Genomic DNA, 23,361 nt, shown 5'->3' on the forward strand with positions numbered 1-23,361 from the left:
GATCGTTTGCAGTCCAAGTTAAACTTCTGCGTTCCGGTTCCGGAGTGCCAGGTCTAGTACCAAAAGGCTCCTCAACAGCTTAATGGCATCTCAAGCTATAAGACTGCTGAACAATTCATTTTTAAAAATGAAAGGGGCTTGCAAGTAAACATTATGGCAAAATTCACACTTGTAGTCAGCGTATGTGACAAGTAGTGTATCATTTTCTGGATGATCAGACAATGGAAAAAAAAATCCATTTACTTTTTTGGAGAGGGGGGTTAATGAAATACTTCAGAGAACTTTCAGTAGGGTTTAGTGAGATAGAAAGCAAGTGCATTAGAGTCACCATTAATATTAAGGGCATCAGGCCCAAAACTCTGATTCAGGCTCATTGATTGCAGAGGTCCAGTGATGCAAAAGATCCTGTCAAATGCCAGAGAGCCAACATTTCTTCTACTGGAACAAGCAACCTAGCTACCACAACACACATCCCTTTGAAGGCATTCAAAACATTTGTCTGGAAACACTTAGAAAGATGAAGACTATTATGTATTAGTACATTTTATTTAAAACAATTGAAGTAGAGAAGTCCTGACAACACTTCCAGGTCACAGCACCTAGAAGACAAAAATATTAGTAACAAGCATACATGAAAGCAAAGACAGGTGCCAAGGCTGCATTTACACAGGCAGCCAAATTCGGATCTTTTGACTAAGCCAATCGCACAAAGATCAATGAACTGCCTATGTAAACCTAAATAGCCCAAATGGCATGAAAATACAGAGAAACTGAAATCTCACCTCAACTGGTGGCTACAGATCCCACTTCGTCATGTTCTGGACTCCCCTAAAGCTCTGGACTCAATTTAGGTTGTGCTAGGGCCTTTCTGCTTGGCAGATAGTGGTTTGGCTGTGGCTTGCTGACACTTGAAGAGCTGGGTTGAGTGGCTAGGGGAGGCACTACTCCTACCGAGTAGGGTCTTTGAGCCGGTGGATTGTAGATCCGCCGTACAATTCTGGGATGCTGTGCATGATGGTCAGGGCAAAGCGGCGAGGGTTGATCGAGCTGGCACTGCCGGTCCTGCTCTGGGTAGGGCCATAGCTGCTAGACAAGAGGCTCTGTGTTGGACTTCACTGCATTGAACAAATAGCTGGGCTGATAGCGTTGACTGGGGACAGGTTTAGAGCCACTTGGCTTCTGGGCTGTGGCAGGAGCATTCTGGATGAATGTTGAAGAACTGGCAGCCTGGGTAGAACTGAAGAGGCTGGAGACTGGCCCACTACTGGCAGCATAGCTGGGCTGGTAGCTCCCCCACTGAGCAGACATTTGTCCGTACTTCCCTTGGGCAGGTTTTGCAAGGAGATTCTGGCTGTATGTTGAACCCCTTCCACCTTGGTTAGAGGCAAACAGGCTTGGGCTTGCACCAAGGTCAGAGCCAGGCTTGTAGGCGCCATAGGAGTTTCCACTAGCTGTAGAGCTGGGGCGAAAAAGACTGGAGCGAGAGGCCAGGCTAGAAGTGGGCATGCCGCGACTTGAGGTAGAGGCTCCATCTATTCTCTGGCCAGAGGTTTGGGCATATTGATTGGAAGTTGAAACACTTCTACTGGCAGAGTTGCTCTGGTATTGCATGACATCTTGGGAGAAGCTAGGCTTGTAGCTGTTTGTTGCACTCCCACCTTCAGTAGAACCAAAACTCAGAGGACCTGGTCTAAATGAAGTTTGTGAAGAACCACTTGAGGGAACTTTACGGTCAGGAGTGGAAATTGACCGGGCAGAGATCTCCATTGGTCCCTTGAAAGCCAGGGAAGGGAAGCTGCTCCCTTGCTTCAGGTCCTGGACATAGTGGGTGAGGGAGGTAGTTTGACCATAGAGCCTGGGAGCTCCTCTACTCAGAGTCTGGACAAATTCGCTCTGGGTAGAGCCATAGTTAGGAGTAGATGGTTTCAGGTTAGAGGCAGTTCTACTCTGGACATTAAACACAACATCAGGATTCTGGACTAGTCCAGAGCTGCCGGAGTGAGGCTGTACAGTACGAAGAGTGTTGGCCTGGATTCGCTTTACCTCCCAACTTGAAACTGGCCTTAATGCACTGGGGTCAGTGACACTTTGACCATAGGTTCTGCTGGCCTTGGTTTGATGCTTGTTGTGGGTGACAGAGGATCCACTGGCTATAGAACCAGAGAGGCTAATGTCAGTATTCTTGGCACGGGTCCTCTTACCCTTTGTCTGGGCGGAGGTAAAGCTGCTGGGGATAGATCCAGAGCCCCTTGGGGCTGGCTGGAGGGAGCTTGAAGCAAAGCCTCCGAGTGTGTTGTATCCAGTCCCGCGGTAAGTAGCTTCTCTCTGGACCGAACCAGAAGTGTGAGAGGCTGGTCTGAATTGATCCTGGGGATAGCTGCCACCTGTTTGCCTCTGCTCAACTTCCATTCTGGAAGAGCCAGAAAACCCATAGCCTCTTACTCTCTGGGCATCTAAACAGAAGGGAAGTTATAGATTCAGTGCCAAACTTGAAGGTTGGTCTGACAAAAGTGACAACGTTTTGTGTTCATGCCTTACCACGTGGAGCCCATGTAAAACTGGAGTGTTCTGCAAACAATGAGCAAAGGAACATAATCCTGTCAAGAAAAGAAGTTGCCATTACACATCAACATTCCAAATACAAGCAGCAACCTTGCAGTTGACCTGAAACACATTGGTCAAAGAATCTTACCCCAAATTAATTCCAAAAGCCATATCAAAGCCTTAAACCACCAACAGCCCAGACAACGCAATACTCCGCAATTTGTAGCTCAGTGCCTTACTGCCATGCTTAGTTGACGTACCAGCTTGGTGTGTATTTATTGCCTGAACCTGCAGTTGCCATCCAATCACTGGCTTATTGATTGATCATTCTCAGCTGTATGTCTTTGTGGAGGGACAGATTTTAAAACAACTAAGGTGAGGACAGATGACGCGAAGAGTTAAGTAAAGACTTTTGAAATTCACACAAAGAGGGCTAACGTTATGACACCACAATGACATGCAGATGAACATGATCAATCAATCAAACAGTGATGACAACTGGCTGTTCAGGCTATAAATATACACTCAGCTGATATATCAACAACTCAAGGCAGTAAGGCAGCGTTTACACAGGCAGCACAATTCTGATCTTGTTTTTCACTAATTAGTCTTTTGACAAATCAGATCTGCTCTGAAAAAGAGCTGATTTGAAAAGATCGGATGTGATTGGTCAAAAGACAAATGAGTACAAAAAGGATCTGAATTGGTCTGCCTGTGAAAAGGCAGCCTACGTTAGCGAGTTGGCAGCTATTGCGTTGTCTCTGTGGGTTCTGTAGTACTTCATAGCTTTTGGAATACATTTTGGTTACAATGTTTGGGGAAAAAGTGTTTCATATCTACTGAAAAGTTGCTGCTTGTGAAATATGTTGTGTCATTTCTCTCTTGGCTTTTACGTGATTTAACTTGTACAATGTATTCTCTTGACAGGGGATTTGTTTGTTTTGTTCATTGTTTGCAAAAATTCAAATCAAATGTTATTGGTCACATACACGTTGTTAGAAGATGTTAATGCGAGTGTAGTGAAATGCTTGTGCTTCTAGTTCCGACTATGCAGTAAAATCTAACTAGTAATCTAACAATTTCAACTACCTTATACAAAAAAAAACTACCTTATACACACAAATACACACAAATGTAAAGTGATGCGTAAGAATATGTACATATAAAAATAGAATGAGCGATGGCGTGCGGCATAGGCAAGATGCAGTAGATGGTGTAGAATACAGTATACACATATGAGATGAGTAATGTAGGATATGTAAACATTATTAAAGTGGCGTTATTTAAAGTGACTAGTGATACCTTTATTAAGTCAGTTTATTTAATTGGCCAGAGATTTGAGTCTGTATGTTGTCAGCAGCCTCTCTATGTAAGTGAACACCCCCCTGAAATGGACAAAAATGAATGGGAAGTCATTGGCACCGTACGAAACATATACACGGTGTCCAATACCACTCAATTAGGTGTCGTTTCAATCAAAGTTGATTGCAAATGCCATATGGTAAATGCCAAGTGTAGCATTCCAAAAATCCAACAGATGGCGAGTGCGCTCCACTGTGATTTTTCATATTGCAAATGTAACACAAGTCAAGACCCAAGAGTAAAAAACATTCAAAAACGTATCACCCCCTTAAAAAAGTGCTTTCTGGAATGTTTTTCGAAATTCTTTAGATTTTGTGTCAATTACACATGTGTAAGAACTGTATGAATATACTTTTGTCATATTTCATTATCATTTGTTTTAACTTGTCCATAGGGCATATGTTTTGTCCATTTGCAATACGATTTCATAGGAAGTCAAAAGTCACTGTTTTTTGTTTGTTTGCCAAAGGCCATAAGCACTATGTTAATGAACCATGAATCAACCTAGATGGTCTATTTGTCATGTATGATGAGGGAGTTTCGGCTCGATAGGTCATTCGGTGCCCGAGCAAGACCTTAATTGGTGCTGAAAATCCAGTTTTTTCCATGCCTTGCTACATACGGGGTGGGGTCCCTGAATGAGCTATCAGGCAGAAACGTTGGGGTCCGTCTCTATGGGCCGAGCCGGTTTCAATGGACCTAGTCGTGCGACTCTGGGACTTATCTAAATGTCGTCATTTCCGTAATGGTCAAAATGAATTGAAGTAATTTAAAATGTATGAGGCTGTTTCTCGGTCAAGGAACCTTCTAGAGCCACAGAACTCACCACGCACTATCGACCTGAGCTGTAGAACAGGTTTCTAAAGTTTCAGAACTCTAGGTCTGACGGTTCTTTAATAGTTTGAACAAAGTTAACTATTGCAGGCTCTGTCTGTCTCTACACACCACACTGTGTCCCTCCGTCCAAGCTGTGTGTGTGTGTGTGAGAGTTTTTCTTGGAAATTTTATGGGAGACATGACTGATTTTGTTTTGGAAAGATCTGACTTTTTTAACCCTTCGAAACAGCCCCTATGACACCAATTATGGCACTTCCGGTTGGCACAGGAAGCTAAAAGTAAGTGAGTATTAAGTCTGTACGTTAAGAACTGACTGATTTACACAGGGTTGAATGCACAATTTCTATCAAACATCAGGTTGGGTATGGAAAAAACCTTTTCAGGGTGATTTGAACCACTTCCGGTTTCTTGGGGAAGCTTAGAATCGACACAGGTAGACCTCATAGTGGCCTGATGGATTGTCATCGAAGACAGGTTCATAAGGCATTATTAACCCACATAGGCTCTAGGTTGAATTTAGGGGAGCAGGCAATGTATTCCTATAAGGAGAGATGTCATTGTAATCTGTGAGATCAAGAAACCATGATTAACTGTTAAGGGTTAATGCCACACGGTCAAGGTTAGGCTTGCACAGATCGGGAGGACCACAGGAACATACCTGAGGTCGAATTGTGCCTCTCATCCTAACGGTTCTCTCACTGTCACCCAAAAGCAAATTAAATGTAGGGCCAGGCTTAATTTTGGGCCTACGGTCAAGCGGGGCATCTCGTTGAACTCTGCACGGCCTTGAGAATATGGAAATGCCATCGCAGGCTCTGTGTGTCTTTAAGCACCGTACTTTGTCACTCCATCCTTGCTGTGTGTGTGTGTGTGTGTTGGTTTGTTTGGGTGTGTGTGTGTGTGTGTTTGTGTACATATATATATATAACAATGGCCGGAGTTGAATGGAACACCTTAGTGACTGTTCCCTTTGCTCTATACAATCAATACATATCTGTTTATTTTTTGTGATGATAAAAGGCTCATACAATACAGCAACTCCGACTGGGAGCCCCCGGGGTCAAGCAGCCCGCTCTACCTGTGCCCCCAGTGGTGTTCATATGCCACAGTTCATTTTTTATTTTACCTTTATTTAACCAGGCAAGTCAGTTAAGAACAAATTCTTATTTTCAATGACGGCCTGGGAACAGTGGGTTAACTGCCTGTTCAGGGGCAGAACGACAGATTTGTACCTTGTCAGCTCGGGGGTTTGAACTCACAACCTTCTGGTTACTAGTCCAACGCTCTAACCACTAGGCTACCCTGCCGGCATGACTGTGCCTCAGGGCCAAAAGGGCACAGCATGGAGGCGTCGTTGTGTTCTGTGTCGCATGAACTGCACCACTTATTCAGTTTGCCTCTGCTTTACATCAGAAAGAGACTGCAATGGGACATGGCACAGGCAGCAAAATATTATGACGAGGACCTCCAAGGGGTGTGTACTGTTTTTTTTTAATATTTTTTTTCTAATATTTTTTTTAAACATTTTTTTTTGTGTGTGTTAGAATTGCTTTTTGATATGTTGTATATAGTTATTTGCACTGCTGTATATAGTTATAGGTCATTTCACCAATTCGGCCACTTGGGTACATTTGGGCAACTTGTGTGGGACACCTGGGTGACATCATGCTAATTGTCATGTAGCTCACCCATTCCTGAAGTTATCAGTCTGAAACTTTACACACCTACAGTTGCCCTCTTGTGTTATCCATCAAAATTATCTCCAGCATCCTAGCTGACTGTGTGGCTATTCTAGTACATGTGAAAGATGATACTACAACAATAAAAAACAGAAAAAGTATGCTCTTTCTTTCTCTTTCCTTCCATCAGATCTACTGTGTTATATTCTCCTACATTCAATTAACATTTCCAAACTTCAGAATGTTTCCATTCAAATGATATCAAGAATATGCATATCCTTGCCTCTGGGGCTGAGCTATGTAATATTTGTGTTGTGGAGAAATGACCTGGCAGGAGAGGGGAGTACAGTTAGTTTTTGTTTAGTCAAAACCCCTCGTGCTCTACAGTTCGCGGCATTCCAGTGCACATGTGCATTTCCTATTAGGTGTAGTAACGTAACACTGCCATAATGCATTACTGCTTAGTAACAGCACAGTAACTAATATAAACAGATGTAGATCCCAGATACTACACTCCTCCCCCATAGTGTTTAACTCCCAGAGAACAAGGTAAATATGTTAGGTAACTACTAATGCAATATCTGAACAATGCATTCTTAAACATTTTTCAACTACTGGGTTGAAGCAGACTTTTCAGAGCCCAGCACAAATCCAGGGGATTATTCTGCCCCGAAGATGGAGTTTGTGTCCTAATAACTAACCCAGGTAATGTCATTTTTCTTTCCTTTTATCTAGGACATATTAAAGTGTTTGTTTTACTGTCCGTTACCTCCTTAACCAGCTCAACTCACAGGTCAAGCTTTTGAGGTGCCCTTTGCTGTCGAATAGGATATCTCCGCTCCTCCTGGGCTTCCTGTGGTGGGCCAGGTTCGGGTGGAAGGTCAGGCTCTGTCTCTCCCGTACGTCCACAGTCAGGAGAATAGTCTTGGGGGTCGTCATTGTTCTTGTTCTCTCGGCATGTCTCTGCTGGGGCGTTGGACCGTAGCAGATGATCCACATGAACGTTGACCTGGCGATGACCAATTTGTACTTGGTAAGTCAAAGGTCCTCTGCGTTGCAAGATCACACCTGAGTTCCACAGGCGCTTGGGGTGTCTGAAATCACGTACCATCACCCTCTCTTCCTCTTTGAATTCTCCGACAGTCTTTGAGTGTCTGTCATGAGCTTTCTTCTGCTGTAGCTGGTGCTTTGCCACAGTGCTTGACAAGTCTGGTTTCAACAATGTCAGGCGGGTACGTGGTTGGCGTTTCAGAAACAGTTCAGCTGGTGTACATTCCGTTACTGTGTGTGGGGTGTTACGGTAAGTAAACAGGAACCGGGGAAGCCTTTGGTGGATGGGCACAGACTGAACCTCGAGTCTAGTCCAGGCCTTCTTAAAGGTTTGCACGGCTCTCTCCGCTGCTCCGTTTGATGCCGGATGGTAAGGTGGTGACAGGATGTGCCTTACTCCGTTGTTCTTGAGAAACATTTCAAAATCGTTTGACGTGAACGGGGGGCCATTGTCCGATACGAGCTCCTTGACTAGTCCAAAGGATGCAAACAGGTGTCTGAGAAGATTGATGGTCTTCTCAGCTGTGGTCAGTTGAGTAGGGAACACTTCCATCCACTTGGAATTGACATCGACGACAGCAAGGAAATGTTGCTTGTCAATTTCGGCGTAATCCACATGGATGCGTTCCCAAGGTGTAGCAGCCCAGGACCATGGATGAAGAGGTGCAGCAGCAGGCTTGTTGCGAACAGCTTCACAAGGTTCACAAGGTGAGCAGCATGCTGTTGAATGTCCTGATCCAGTCCAGGCCACCACAGATAACTGCGAGCGAGTGCTTTCATTCGAGTGATCCCTGGATGTCCCTCATGCAGGTCAGATAGCAGTCTCCTCTGGAATTTGTGAGGTACCAACACCCTTGATCCCCACAGAACACACCCTTGATCAGTGGACAACTGGTCTTTCTTGTCGATGAATGGACGAAGGTTATCGTCATTTACGAAGGTTGGCCAACCGCCTAATGTTAAGTCCAAGACTTTGGAAAGCACTGGGTCTTTCCTTGTTTCCTCTGCTATGTCAGAAGCAGATATGAGCAGTTCATCAATGAGAGATCTGGAAGACTGCTCTATCATCTTCACTGTCGGAGTCACTATTGCATGGTAGTCTTGATAGTGCATCGGCATTTGCGTGATCACTGGATCGTCTGTACTCAATCTCGTAGTCGTAGGCTAACAATATCAGAGCCCAACGTTGCATTCGAAGTGCAGCAAGGGTTGTTATAGCTGATTTTGGTCCCAGGATGGCCAACAGAGGCTTGTGATCTGGCAGCAGTTGGAACTTCCTTCCGTAGAGGTATTTGTGAAACTTCTTCACTCTGAATATTATGCTCAGGGCTTCCTTCTCAATTTGAGCATAATTTTTCTCACTTGGTGACAGAGTCCGTGATGCAAATGCAATAGGGTGTTCTTCACCTGACGGTAGAACATGTGAGATGACGGCTCCTACTCCTTATGGAGATGCATCACACGCGAGTCTCAGCTTCATCTCTGTGTTATAGTGGGCAAGCCACTTGCTCTTTAGCAGACGCTGTTTGCAAGTCTTGAATGCTTCTTCGCATTGTGGGGACCAATTCCACTTTGTATCGGCCTGCAGCAGTTGGTGAAGCGGATGCAACAATGTGGACAAGTTTGCCACAAACTTTCCGTAATAGTTCAGGAGCCCCAAAAATGACCTCAGCTCTGAGATATTTGTGGGTGCTGGTGCGTTTACGATTGCTTCCACCTTGCTGTTGGTTGGGTGCAGGCCTTGTGCATCAATCTTGTATCCGAGATACTCCACTGAGTCCTGGAGGAACTCACACTTGCTGCGTTTCATTCTCACTTCGTATTTCTCCAGTCTTGACATCACTTTGTCCAGCACTACAAGGTGCTCTCCAATGGTTGGTGCTGACACGAGGATGTCGTCTATGAAGCACACAACATTGTCTATACCGTCCAAGATCTGATCCATTGTGTGTTGGAATATCGCTGGAGCTGTCGAGATTCCATAGGCCAAGCGATTGAATCTGAATAGCCCCTTGTGTGTATTGATGGTCAGATACTGTTCCGACTCCGGATCCAGCTTCAGTTGCTGATAAGCGAAAGCCAGGTCCAGCTTACTGAAAACCTTCCCACCAGCTAGAGTGGCAAACAGATCTTCAGCGTTTGGTAGTGGATATTCCTCTGGTAGTATGCAGCGATTTACTGTGACCTTGTAGTCACCGCACATTCTGACGGTCTTGTCTCTCTTTGGGACTACAACAATCGGAGCGGCCCAGTCGCTCCTCGCTACTTTCGTGATTATGTTATTCTTCTGTAGGTTGTCCAGTTCCTTCTCTACTGCTTCCTTAAGAGCATAGGGAACTGGACGTGGTATGTGAAAGATAGGCTTGGTTCCTTCTTGCACTCTGACTTTTGCTGTGAAGTCTTGTATTTCACCGTAGCCATCTTTGAAAAGTTCTTTGTGCTTCTCCAGCATGTTAGTGAGTGTAGCCTGACTCACTGGTTTGTCATTTCTCAGACTGAAGATTTCTCCCCAGTTCAACGTGATCTTTTGTAGCCAGTTTCTGCCTAGCAAGGCTGATTTTTCTCCTTTAACAATGACAAGCGGTAGCGTCCACTCCTTCCCCTCATACCGGACTGGTACCTGGATCTGCCCTAACACAGGAATAGTGTCACCAGTGTATGAAGAAAGGCGGATGGACGTGGGCTGAAGAGGGCACTCTTTCAGTTTTTCTTTGTAGAGTCTCTCTGGAACCAGAGATACAGACGCTCCGGTGTCCAGCTGCATTTTTATTGGTTTTCCCGCTAACTCCATGTTGAGATAGATTCCATCTTTGTAACGACGTTCGTCTGTAGGAGGAGAAGCGGACCAAAAAGCAGCGGGGTGGTTACTCATGTTCTTTAATGGAAACCTGAACGATACATGAAATAACTTAAATCTACAAAACAACAAACGGAACGTGAAAACCTATACAGCCTATCCTGTGACAACAAACACAGAGACAGGAACAATCACCCACAAACACACAGTGAAACCCAGGCTACCTAAGTATGATTCTCAATCAGAGACAACTAATGACACCTGCCTCTGATTGAGAACCATACTAGGCCGAAAACATAGAAATGCCCCAAAACATAGAAAAACAAACATAGACTGCCCACCCAACTCACGCCCTGACCATACTAAATAAATACAAAACAGAAATAGAGGTCAGAACGTGACAGTACCCCCCCCCAAAGGTGCGGACTCCGGCCGCAAAACCTTGACCTATAGGGGAGGGTCTGGGTGGGCGTCTGTCCGCGGTGGCGGCTCTGGCGCGGGACGCGGACCCCACTTCACCATTGTCTTAGTCCGCCTTATTGTCCGCCTCCCTGGCTTACTCACCATGGCCACCCCTCTCAATGACCCCACTGGACAGAGGGGCTGCTCGGGACAGAGGGGCAGCTCGGGACAGAGGTGAAGCAGCTGCTCGGGACAGAGGGACAACTGCTCGGGACAGAGGGGCAGCTGCTCGGGACAGAGGGGCGATAGCAGCTCGGGACAGAGGGGCGATAGCAGCTCGGGACAGAGGGGCGATAGCTGCTCGGGACAGAGGGGCGGCAGCTGCTCGGGACAGAGGGGCGGCAGCTGCTCGGGACAGAGGGGCGGCAGCTGCTCGGGACAGAGGGACAGCTGCTCGGGACAGAGGGACAGCTGCTCGGGACAGAGGGACAGCTGCTCGGGACAGAGGGACAGCTGCTCGGGACAGAGGGGCGGCAGCAGCTTGGGACAGAGGGGCGACAGCTGCTCTGGACAGAGGGGCAGCTGCTCGGGCGGCCCCTGGCTGACTGACGGCACTGGCGGCCCCTGGCTTACTGGCGGCCCCTGGCTGACTGGCGGCACTGGCGGCCCCTGGCTTACTGGCGGCCCCTGGCTTACTGGCGGCACTGGCGGCCCCTGGCTGACTGGCGGCACTGGCGGCCCCTGGCTGACTGGCGGCACTGGCGGCCCCTGGCTGACTGGCGGCACTGGCGGCCCCTGGCTGACTGAATCAAAATCCTCTTTTGTAGCCTCAAACTCTGGTACTTGACCAATGGTTGCCATTTTAACAGTTAATTGTTCAGTTTCCTTATATTCCTTAATTTTCTGAATATTCATCTACTTCTTCACTTCAGAAGTTTCTGCAATTACTTCATTCACTGCACTCATTTGTATTAATGTGCACACCGTGTTACGTCCCTTCTTCCTTTTTTTCCCCTTGACAATATTTCTCCACTGAGATCGCCTAATTACAATGGGTTCAATGACAGTTTATTTTATTTAACCACCAGAGAGCAGTGTCGCTATTCTGGACTCCAATAGTCTTGCTACTTGGCAGCTCCTGAATACTGTACTAGCAGTGCTAGCAGTGCTTAGCCTTCTCTACTGGCGAAATAAAATAAATATAACTGACGAATTACATAATTATTTTGAGTTTCAAGAAGAAACTTGGTGAGCATAGGTTTGGCATAATGGGCAGTTGGCCCCGAACAAGATGGCGTCCAGGCCTCAATGTGATTAAAGGTCAAAAATGAAAATAGAACAATAATTTCTCCGCTTCACATCAAAGTAAATGAACCTACGGTGTCAATAAAAAAAGAACCAGCCATTTATCTATCGTAATTTAAGAGGAATCGTACAATGTCAAATTGTTGCTTTTTTCTATTTAAGTTAGAGATCCAGTTGCAGCTTGTTCAGACAAATCTTTTTGAATTGTGTTTCCGAGCTATGCGAGATTTCTGCGATTTTCTGTGATTTTCTGAAATAACACACACTCATTCAACCCTCTGTAAATAAGTCAGTTCTTAACATAAAGACTTAAAACTCAATATTATATAAGTGACTACCCCAAGGAGGATATGTGTTTACTTTCAGCTTCCTGCGTAAACCGGAAGTGCCGTAAAATGTTGTCATAGGTGCTGTTTCGAAGGGTTAAAAAGGTCTGATCGTTTCAAAACTTCATATTGGTTATTAGGCAAACCTCATGAACTGTAAATCAGTCATTTGTCCCAACAGATGTCAAAGAAAAGCTCTGTCACACACACACACACACACACACACACACACACACACACACACACACACACACGCAGCAAGGATGGAGTGACAAAGTGCGGTGCTTAAAGACACTCAGAGCCTGCAATGGCATTATCATAATCTCTAGGCTGTGCCAAGTTCAACGAGATGCCCCGCGAGACCGTAGCTTGCTCGGTCTGAGCTCATAATGAAGCCTGGCCCTAAATTGCAGGGGCTTTTGGGTGACAGCGGGAGAACAGTTAGGGTTAGAAGCACAATTCTACCTCGGGAACATTCCTGAGGCCCTCCCGATCGGTGCAAGCCTAAACTTGACCATGTGGCATTAACCATTAAAAGTTAAAAGGTGTTTACGTCAAACAGTTTTCAATGACTTCTTTCCCCATAGTAATACATGCACCCCTAAATTCAACCTGAGGCCTATGTGGGTTATGAATGCCGTATGAACCTGTCTTCGATGACAATCCATCAGCGCACACTATGAGGTCTACCTGTATTGCATCTAAGCTTCCTGAAGCAACCGTAAGTGATTCAATTCACCCTAAAAGTGTTTTGATATACATGACCTGCAATTATGAAAATCACTGCATTCAACCCTGTGTAGATCAGTCAATTCTAAACATAAAAACGTAAAACTCAGGATTCTGTAAGAGCCTACCCCAATGAGAATATGTGTTCACGTTCAGCTTCCTGTGCCAACCGGAAGTGCCTTCAAATGGTGTCATATGCGCTGTTTCGAAGGGTTAAAAAGGTCAGATCTTTTTAAAACTTCATATGTGTGATTAAGCAACCCTCATGAACTGTAAATCAGTCATTTTCCACAACAGATGTCAAAGAAAAGTTCTCTCTCACACACACACACACACACACACACACACACACACACACAACAAGGATGGATGGAGTGACAAAGTGCGGTGCTTAAAGACACACAGAGCCTGCGATGGCATTTCCATATTCTCAATGCACAGTGCATTTGCAACATGATGAAATGGACGTGATGAAATCAACACAACGAGCGATGGAGAGGAACCACTATCACTGCCCGGCCATCCCGAGTTCATCAGGCCAGTCAATTTTGCATTTCTGCAGTATTTTTGAGCATGACAAATTTGCGATGGTAAATGCCCATTGAAACATGGGCATCACAAATGTGTGATGGTAAATGCACATTGAAACATACTGCAAATGCACAGCCGTGCACCTGGTGATTGGAACGGGTTACCAGGAGCACATTTTTTAAATGGTTTTTAATGCCATTACGGGGTAGCAAGGGGTCCACGGTTGGGTAGGGAGCACCCCCCACCTGTGCCCCTTGTCATTTTGGACGTTTTTCAAAAAATCATTAAAAAACAACAGTCCCACTTCTCCCTCATCATACATGACAAATAGACCATCTAGGTTGATTCATGGCTTAACATAGTGCTACATATCATTTTGGCAGTGTAAATGCCTTTTGGACATGGTTCACTGACTTTTGGGTTTGTAAACCGACTTCCATTTATCGTACATGGCAAATGGACATAACATCCTGATTTGCCACTTTCAAATCTTTAATATTGCATTTGGACATTTCTTATGGCATTTGGCAAACAAAATAAAACAGTGACTTTTGACTTCCTATGAAATCATATTGCAAATGGACAAAAAAATATGCCCTATGGACAAGTAAAAAAAATAAATGAAATTTGACAAAAGTTTATTCATACAGTTCTTACACATGTGTAATTGACACAAAATCTAAAGAATGTCGAAAAACAGTCCAGAAAGCACTTATTCAATGTTCAATTTTTCAAAATTTTACTCTTGGGTCTTGACTTGTGTTACATTTGCAATATGAAAAATCACAGTGGCGCGCACTCGCCATCTGTTGGATTTTTGGAGTGCTACACTTGGTATTTGACATATGGCATTTGCAATCAACTTTGATTGAAACGACGCCAAATTGAGTGGTATTGGACACCGTGTATATGTTTCGTACGGTGTCAATGACTTCCCATTCATTTTTGCTTCTTATTCATCCCTTTACATTTGTGTGTATTTGTGTGTATAAGGTAGTTGAAATTGTTAGATTACTAGTTACATTTTACTGCATAGTCGGAACTAGAAGCACAAGCATTTCGCTACACTCGCATTAACATCTTCTAACAATGTGTATGTGAACAATAAAATTTGATTTGAATTTTTGCAAACAATGAACAAAACAAACAAATCCCCTGTCAAGAGAATACATTGTACAAGTTAAATCACGTAAAAGCCAAGAGAGAAATGACAAAACATATTTCACAAGCAGCAACTTTTCAGTAGATATGAAACACTTTTTCCCCAAACATTGTAACCAAAATGTATTCCAAAAGCTATGAAGTACTACAGAACCCACAGAGACAACGCAATAGCTGCCAACTCGCTAACGTAGGCTGCTTTTTCACAGGCAGACCAATTCAGATCCTTTTTGTACTCATTTGTCTTTTGACCAATCACATCAGATCTTTTCAAATCAGCTCTTTTTCAGAGCAGATCTGATTTGTCAAAAGACTAATTAGTGAAAAACAAGATCAGAATTGTGCTGCCTGTGTAAACGCTGCCTTACTGCCTTGAATTGTTGATATATCAGCTGAGTGTATATTTATAGCCTGAACAGCCAGTTGTCATCACTGTTTGATTGATTGATCATGTTCATCTGCATGTCATTGTGGTGTCATAACGTTAGCCCTCTTTGTGTGAATTTCAAAAGTCTTTACTTAACTCTTCGCGTCCTCTGTCCTCACCTTAGTTGTTTTAAAATCTGTCCCTCCACAAAGACATACAGCTGAGAATGATCAATCAATAAGCCAGTGATTGGATGGCAACTGCAGGTTCAGGCAATAAATACACACCAAGCTGGTACGTCAACTAAGCATGGCAGTAAGGCACTGAGCTACAAATTGCGGAGTATTGCGTTGTCTGGGCTGTTGGTGGTTTAAGGCTTTGATATGGCTTTTGGAATTAATTTGGGGTAAGATTCTTTGACCAATGTGTTTCAGGTCAACTGCAAGGTTGCTGCTTGTATTTGGAATGTTGATGTGTAATGGCAACTTCTTTTCTTGACAGGATTATGTTCCTTTGCTCATTGTTTGCAGAACACTCCAGTTTTACATGGGCTCCACGTGGTAAGGCATGAACACAAAACGTTGTCACTTTTGTCAGACCAACCTTCAAGTTTGGCACTGAATCTATAACTTCCCTTCTGTTTAGATGCCCAGAGAGTAAGAGGCTATGGGTTTTCTGGCTCTTCCAGAATGGAAGTTGAGCAGAGGCAAACAGGTGGCAGCTATCCCCAGGATCAATTCAGACCAGCCTCTCACACTTCTGGTTCGGTCCAGAGAGAAGCTACTTACCGCGGGACTGGATACAACACACTCGGAGGCTTTGCTTCAAGCTCCCTCCAGCCAGCCCCAAGGGGCTCTGGATCTATCCCCAGCAGCTTTACCTCCGCCCAGACAAAGGGTAAGAGGACCCGTGCCAAGAATACTGACATTAGCCTCTCTGGTTCTATAGCCAGTGGATCCTCTGTCACCCACAACAAGCATCAAACCAAGGCCAGCAGAACCTATGGTCAAAGTGTCACTGACCCCAGTGCATTAAGGCCAGTTTCAAGTTGGGAGGTAAAGCGAATCCAGGCCAACACTCTTCGTACTGTACAGCCTCACTCCGGCAGCTCTGGACTAGTCCAGAATCCTGATGTTGTGTTTAATGTCCAGAGTAGAACTGCCTCTAACCTGAAACCATCTACTCCTAACTATGGCTCTACCCAGAGCGAATTTGTCCAGACTCTGAGTAGAGGAGCTCCCAGGCTCTATGGTCAAACTACCTCCCTCACCCACTATGTCCAGGACCTGAAGCAAGGGAGCAGCTTCCCTTCCCTGGCTTTCAAGGGACCAATGGAGATCTCTGCCCGGTCAATTTCCACTCCTGACCGTGAAGTTCCCTCAAGTGCTTCTTCACAAACTTCATTTAGACCAGGTCCTATGAGTTTTGGTTCTACTGAAGGTGGGAGTGCAACAAACAGCTACAAGCCTAGCTTCTCCCAAGATGTCATGCAATACCAGAGCAACTCTGCCAGTAGAAGTGTTTCAACTTCCAATCAATATGCCCAAACCTCTGGCCAGAGAATAGATGGAGCCTCTACCTCAAGTCGCGGCATGCCCACTTCTAGCCTGGCCTCTCGCTCCAGTCTTTTTCGCCCCAGCTCTACAGCTAGTGGAAACTCCTATGGCGCCTACAAGCCTGGCTCTGACCTTGGTGCAACACCAAGCCCAAGCCTGTTTGCCTCTAACCAAGGTGGAAGGGGTTCAACATACAGCCAGAATCTCCTTGCAAAACCTGCCCAAGGGAAGTACGGACAAATGTCTGCTCAGTGGGGGAGCTACCAGCCCAGCTATGCTGCCAGTAGTGGGCCAGTCTCCAGCCTCTTCAGTTCTACCCAGGCTGCCAGTTCTTCAACATTCATCCAGAATGCTCCTGCCACAGCCCAGAAGCCAAGTGGCTCTAAACCTGTCCCCAGTCAACGCTATCAGCCCAGCTATTTGTTCAATGCAGTGAAGTCCAACACAGAGCCTCTTGTCTAGCAGCTATGGCCCTACCCAGAGCAGGACCGGCAGTGCCAGCTCGATCAACCCTCGCCGCTTTGCCCTGACCATCATGCACAGCATCCCAGAATTGTACGGCGGATCTACAATCCACCGGCTCAAAGACCCTACTCGGTAGGAGTAGTGCCTCCCCTAGCCACTCAACCCAGCTCTTCAAGTGTCAGCAAGCCACAGCCAAACCACTATCTGCCAAGCAGAAAGGCCCTAGCACAACCTAAATTGAGTCCAGAGCTTTAGGGGAGTCCAGAACATGACGAAGTGGGATCTGTAGCCACCAGTTGAGGTGAGATTTCAGTTTCTCTGTATTTTTATGCCATTTGGGCTGTTTAGGTTTACATAGGCAGTTCATTGATCTTTGTGCGATTGGCTTAGTCAAAAGATCAGAATTTGGCTGCCTGTGTAAATGCAGCCTTGGCACCTGTCTTTGCTTTCATGTATGCTTGTTACTAATATTTTTGTCTTCTAGGTGCTGTGACCTGGAAGTGTTGTCAGGACTTCTCTACTTCAATTGTTTTAAATAAAATGTACTAATACATAATAGTCTTCATCTTTCTAAGTGTTTCCAGACAAATGTTTTGAATGCCTTCAAAGGGATGTCAGTGTTGTGGTAGTTAGGTTGCTTGTTCCAGTAGAAGAAATGTTGGTTCTCTGGCATTTGACAGGATCTTTTGCATCACTGGACCTCTGCAATCAATGAGCCTGAATCAGAGTTTTGGGCCTGATGCCCTTAATATTAATGGTGACTCTAATGCACTTGCTTTCTATCTCACTAAACCCTACTGAAAGTTCTCTGAAGTATTTCATTAACCCCCCCCCTCTCCAAAAAAGTAAATGGATTTTTTTTCCATTGTCTGATCATCCAGAAAATGATATACTACTTGTCACATACGCTGACTACAAGTGTGAATTTTGCCATAATGTTTACTTGCAAGCCCCTTTCATTTTTAAAAATGAATTGTTCAGCAGTCTTATAGCTTGAGATGCCATTAAGCTGTTGAGGAGCCTTTTGGTCCTAGACCTGGCACTCCGGAACCGCTTACTGTGCGGTGGCAGAAGTTTAACTTGGACTGCAACCGGTCAGGATGCTCTTGATGGTGCAGCTGTAAAACCTTCTGGGGACCCATGCCACTTCTTGTCCGTCTCTTGGGGGGGGGGGGGGGGGGGGTTGTTGTCGTACCCTCTTCACGACTGTCTTGGTATGTTTGACCCATGAGTTAATTGGCGACGTGGATACCAAGGTACCTAACTCTCGACCTGCTCCATTACAGGCCCGTTAATGGGGACTTGTTCGGCCCGCTTTTTCCTGTAGTCCACGATCAGCTCCTTAGTCTTCCTCACGTTGAGGGAGAGGTTTTTCTGGTACCACTCTGCCAGTTCTCTGACCTCCCGAAAGGCCGTCTCGTCGGTATCAGGCCAAACATTCCTGTTACTGAGCTCAGCTCCATGTTTCAAAATGAGCTGTACATCTTGCCTCATATCTTATGTTAGCATAGCCAATATACATCTAAGAATATGACTGTCAGAAAGGAAACAGGAATAGCAGCATTGTCATTGGAGTATTTGCATGTGTGGGTTCTATAATGGAATTTCACCTTGCAAACCTTGTACCCAGAATGTCACTAACTGCTTGTTTGTGCCTGCTTGACCAATCTGAATCAAACATCACCAGGTATGCTCCATATGGAGAGACACAGGACACTTTTTCTCTCTTGCTCTTCCCCACCAGTCTGGCAGGTGTCAATCTGATTGATGGGGATCATTACTGCCCCCTGCTGGAAGCGTGTGAGCAGGAGGAGCTAGTGTGTGCCATCAGGCCCCCATCCATGATGAGGATATCTGTCACAATGTCACACTTTCACCCTCACGTCTTATCAGACACATGGCACTGCTAACCAGCCTGGATTAAGATAGTATTAAAAATCATTCCATGTCTTCAGCTGTGCTTGGCTCAGTGGAACTAATAAAATATTCTTAAGTACAAACCCATATCCTGCCCATCTGGCATTCCAGACAGGATCAAGCAAACACTGAAAGTATTTGAAAGATATCGAATATTGCTTGATCCCATGTCTGACTAGATTCAGAATGTTCCCTTGGGTTTTAGATGTTATAATATTGTTGACACATTTGTCTTTTACACTGAGGTGAATGACTAAGCCGGGAAGGGCACACCAGTTTGTCACAGTAAAATAAACAGAGAGAGAGCAACACCTCGCATGCATTGACAATCCATGTGTGGTGGCTCAAATCAAAGATGCTATTTCCTGCCAGAGGAAGTGGAGGCACAGACATCATTTTTTTAGGAGCCGTTTCCTTTCCTCTCTTTTTCCATAACGCCTGGCAACATTCATACATAGGAAAGAAAATAAAGAGAAAAATAACATTCACGCGGAATACAGAAATGTAAAAAAAAAATACAAATAAACCTTTCATTGGCATCAGCAGAAACGATCTTGTTGACAGGACCTTTAGACAGAGAGTAAATTTGCAGGAAGAGGAGAAAGGTGTCTTAAATCATACTGAAAATGAGTTATATTAATCAACAAAGGATGGAGGTGACTCTTCTGTTCTCTCTAATGGGAGACAACACTCTCTTCTCTATTCGTCAGGCCATTCAACAATATGCTTCACCCATGATATTTCATCATCATAATAAGCATACAACGTACATCTCTCTCTCTCTCTCTCTCTCTCTCTCTCACACACACACTTTCAATTGAATTCAAGTGGCTTGATTGGCATGGGAAACATATGTTTACACTGTCAAAGCAAATGGAATAGACAATAAACAAAAGGAAATAAACAATTCTTTCTAATTTGCATTCATTTCCTGCAGGTCAGAAATGTTCTGGTCTGGTGTTCTACTTTTTATTTCATTTTATTTTACATTTATTTAACTAAGCAAGTCAGTTAAGAACAAATTCTTATTTACAATGATGGCCTACCCCAGCCAAACCCTCCCCTAACCCGGACGACGCTGGGTTAGGGGAGGTGTTTACTAATACCACAACTAATAGGTAATGCTGGGGCTGGGGCTTTCTGCTTGGCAGGTGCAGTGTGGTTTGGTTGTGGCTTGCTGACACTTGAAGAGCTGGGTTTGGAGTGGCTAGGGGAGGAGGCACTACTTCGAGGCTACAGACACAAGCTCCACCGTAGTATTCTGAGATGTTGTGGATTGTGGCCAGGGCGAAGCGTTGAGGGGTGGTGGAGGTGCCACTGCTAGTCCCATACTGGGTAAGGCCATAGCTTCTAGAGGAGAGGCTTTGGGTAGGGCCGCCGGCAGACCTAGGGTTGGACTTCACATACCTTAAGGGAACATTTTGACATTTGCCATATGGTTAGTGAGAAAGTCCACATTGCAAATGTACGGTCCCTTACTAGACGTCCGACAACATTTCTAAAATTGGCGGACAGCGTCGGGCCGTGCAGCAGGGCCGGATCTTACAGGAAGTCATCAAACGAAGTCTCGGTTTTCGTTTAATAAAACTTTCTTTCACATTTTGGTCATTTTTCCACTGTCCCGGTAAAGCCAACAAGAGGACGAGTAGAATCATATTGCAAATGTACAGAACATCACCAATCACGACGTGGCCTTATCTCCTAAACGGAAAAGACTTCGAAGAAGAAACTTGGTGAGCATAGGTTTGGCATAATGGGCAGTTGGCCCCGAACAAGATGGCGTCCAGGCCTCATTGGGATTAAAGGTCAAAAATGAAAAGAGAGCAATAATTTCTCCGCTTCACATCAAAGTAAATGAACCTACGGTGTCAATAAAAAAAGAACCAGCCATTTATCTATCGTAATTTAAGAGAAATCGTACAATGTCAAATTGTTTTTTTTCTTCTTTTTAAATAGATAAAGACTAATATGTATTAGTACATTTTATTTAAAACAATTGAAGTCGAGAAGTCCTGACAACACTTCCAGGTCACAGCACCTAGAAGACAAAAAGATTAGTAACAAGCATACATGAAAGCAAAGACAGGTGCCAAGGCTGCATTTACACAGGCAGCCAAATTCTGATATTTTGACTAAGCCAATCGCAAAAAGATCAATGAACTGCCTACGTAAACCTAAACCTGTGGCAGGAGCATTCTGGATGAATGTTGAAGAACTGGCAGCCTGGGTAGAACTGAAGAGGCTGGAGACTGGCCCACTACTGGCAGCATAGCTGGGCTGGTAGCTCCCCCACTGAGCAGACATTTGTCCGTACTTCCCTTGGGCAGGTTTTGCAAGGAGATTCTGGCTGTATGTTGAACCCCTTCTACATTGGTTAGAGGTAAACAGGCTTTGGCTTGGTGTTGCACCAAGGTCAGAGCCAGGCTTGTAGGCGCCATAGGAGTTTCCACTAGCTGTAGAGCTGGGGCGAAAAAGACTGGAGCGAGAGGCCAGGCTAGAAGTGGGCATGCCGCGACTTGAGGTAGAGGCTCCATCTATTCTCTGGCCAGCGGTTTGGGCATATTGATTGGAAGTTGAAACACTTCTACTGGCAGAGTTGCTCTGGTATTGCATGACATCTTGAGAGAAGCTAGGCTTGTAGCTGTTTGTTGCACTCCCACCTTCAGTAGAACCAAAACTCAGCGGACCTGGTCTAAATGAAGTTTGTGAAGAACCACTTGAGGGAACTTCACGGTCAGGAGTGGAAATTGACCGGGCAGAGATCTCCCTTGGTCCCTTGAAAGCCAGGGAAGGGAAGCTGCTCCCTTGCTTCAAGTCCTGGACATAGTGGGTGAGGGAGGTGGTGTGGGTGGCAGTTTGACCATAGAGGCTGGGGGCTCCTCTACTCAGAGTCTGGACAAGGCCTTGGTTGGGTTGTCTGGAGGTGGAGAACTTGAATTCACTCTGGGTAGAGCCATAGTTAGGAGTAGATGGTTTCAGGTTAGAGGCAGTTCTACTCTGGACATTAAACACAACATCAGGATTCTGGACTAGTCCAGAGCTGCCGGAGTGAGGCTGTACAGTACGAAGAGTGTTGGCCTGGATTCTCTTTACCTCCCAACTTGAAACTGGCCTTAATGCACTGGGGTCAGTGACACTTTGACCATAGGTTCTGCTGGCCTTGGTTTGATGCTTGTTGTGGGTGACAGAGGATCCACTGGCTATAGAGCCAGAGAGGCTAATGTCAGTATTCTTGGCACGGGTCCTCTTACCCTTTGTCTGGGCGGAGGTAAAGCTGCTCGGGATAGATCCAGAGCCCCTTGGGGCTGGCTGGAGGGAGCTTGGAGCAAAGCCTCCGAGTGTGTTGTATCCAGTCCCGCGGTAAGTAGCTTCACTCTGGACCGAACCAGAAGTGTGAGAGGCTGGTCTGAATTGATCCTGGGGATAGCTGCCACCTGTTTGCCTCTGCTCAACTTCCATTCTGGAAGAGCCAGAAAACCCATAGCCTCTTAATCTCTGGGCATCTAAACAGAAGGGAAGTTATAGATTCAGTGCCAAACTTGAAGGTTGGTCTGACAAAAGTGACAACGTTTTGTGTTCATGCCTTACCACGTGGAGCCCATGTAAAACTTGAGTGTTCTGCAAACAATGAGCAAAGGAACACAATCCTGTCAAGAAAAGAAGTTGCCATTACACATCAACATTCCAAATACAAGCAGCAACCTTGCAGTTGACCTGAAACACATTGGTCAAAGAATCTTACCCCAAATTAATTCCAAAAGCCATATCAAAGCCTTAAACCACCAACAGCCCAGACAAAGCAATTTTTTTTAATCAAAAAATAATTTATTACATTCAATACCATTCATTCTTTACAACTCATCATTTTCATTCATACTCCAATAATGGTATTTTAATTTAACTAAACAAAAACCCCAAACAAAACCTCAGGGGAGCATCTTCCCTCCACGTCATCCTACAAACTACCTTTCCCTATCTCCCCGTCCCTAATCTATCCCCTTACAAATCTAAATGACACCCAGTCCTAAACCCCCCCTTCCACCTCTCCCGGGCAGCATGCTGCCCCCACTTTCTCTCCTCCCTCTTCATCCTCCCCCTCAAATCTCCTTCCACCCTCCTCACTATCCCTTCCATCCCCCATTCTCTCCCTGTCTTCACCATGTTCTGCCTGGCTTCCCACAGCCCCCGTTTAAAGAAACTCGTGAGAAGCCAGAGCAGAAACCTGTCCCTATCCGTCCCTCTCGCTCTCCCTACACCTCTCTCTAACCTGGCCCACGTCAATACAAAATCCCCTCTTACCAAACTTAACAACACCCGTGCCCTAGCCCATACT

General features: G+C 45.3%; 3 protein-coding genes across 3 annotated transcripts; 1 reads left to right on the forward strand and 2 right to left on the reverse strand.

Moving 5' to 3' along the window:
* Positions 1-499: 499 nt before the first annotated feature.
* LOC118941176 (uncharacterized) lies at positions 500-2,785 on the reverse strand. The gene is made up of 4 exons (XM_036952962.2): positions 2,693-2,785; positions 2,539-2,597; positions 783-2,453; positions 500-599 (listed from the first exon to the last, which is right to left on the reverse strand). The coding sequence occupies exons 1-3, from the start codon at positions 2,713-2,715 to the stop codon at positions 1,087-1,089; spliced, it is 1,449 nt and encodes a 482-aa protein (XP_036808857.2). The 5' UTR covers positions 2,716-2,785; the 3' UTR covers positions 500-599; positions 783-1,086.
* A 12,618-nt stretch (positions 2,786-15,403) lies between these two features.
* LOC118941175 (uncharacterized) lies at positions 15,404-17,695 on the forward strand. The gene is made up of 4 exons (XM_036952958.2): positions 15,404-15,496; positions 15,592-15,650; positions 15,736-17,412; positions 17,596-17,695. The coding sequence occupies exons 1-3, from the start codon at positions 15,474-15,476 to the stop codon at positions 17,106-17,108; spliced, it is 1,455 nt and encodes a 484-aa protein (XP_036808853.2). The 5' UTR covers positions 15,404-15,473; the 3' UTR covers positions 17,109-17,412; positions 17,596-17,695.
* Positions 17,696-18,888: 1,193 nt separating this feature from the next.
* On the reverse strand, positions 18,889-22,850 carry LOC149975598 (uncharacterized). The gene is made up of 4 exons (XM_090206666.1): positions 22,771-22,850; positions 22,617-22,675; positions 21,197-22,531; positions 18,889-18,965 (listed from the first exon to the last, which is right to left on the reverse strand). Exons 1-4 carry the CDS (start codon positions 22,791-22,793, stop codon positions 18,889-18,891), a joined length of 1,494 nt encoding a protein of 497 aa, XP_090062792.1. The 5' UTR covers positions 22,794-22,850.
* Positions 22,851-23,361: the final 511 nt, after the last annotated feature.

Source organism: Oncorhynchus mykiss, chromosome 18, assembly GCF_057628025.1.
Source record: "Oncorhynchus mykiss isolate SJ-2025 chromosome 18, ASM5762802v1, whole genome shotgun sequence".
Taxonomy (NCBI): domain Eukaryota; kingdom Metazoa; phylum Chordata; class Actinopteri; order Salmoniformes; family Salmonidae; genus Oncorhynchus; species Oncorhynchus mykiss.

Bases quoted from the DNA above. Each gene is read 5' to 3' on its own strand.
- LOC118941176 (XM_036952962.2), bottom strand. From the start codon at position 2,715: ATGGCTTTTGGAATTAATTTGGG. The intron at 2,598-2,692 runs GTAAGATTCTTT...TTTTCTTGACAG, and splicing joins GCTTTTGGAATTAATTTGGG to GATTATGTTCCTTTGCTCAT. The intron at 2,454-2,538 runs GTAAGGCATGAA...CCTTCTGTTTAG, and splicing joins TTTTACATGGGCTCCACGTG to ATGCCCAGAGAGTAAGAGGC.
- LOC118941175 (XM_036952958.2), top strand. From the start codon at position 15,474: ATGGCTTTTGGAATTAATTTGGG. The intron at 15,497-15,591 runs GTAAGATTCTTT...TTTTCTTGACAG, and splicing joins GCTTTTGGAATTAATTTGGG to GATTATGTTCCTTTGCTCAT. The intron at 15,651-15,735 runs GTAAGGCATGAA...CCTTCTGTTTAG, and splicing joins TTTTACATGGGCTCCACGTG to ATGCCCAGAGAGTAAGAGGC.
- LOC149975598 (XM_090206666.1), bottom strand. From the start codon at position 22,793: ATGGCTTTTGGAATTAATTTGGG. The intron at 22,532-22,616 runs GTAAGGCATGAA...CCTTCTGTTTAG, and splicing joins TTTTACATGGGCTCCACGTG to ATGCCCAGAGATTAAGAGGC. The intron at 18,966-21,196 runs GTAGGCAGTTCA...ACATTGTGACAG, and splicing joins TGCCACAGGTTTAGGTTTAC to ATATCCTCATCATGGATGGG.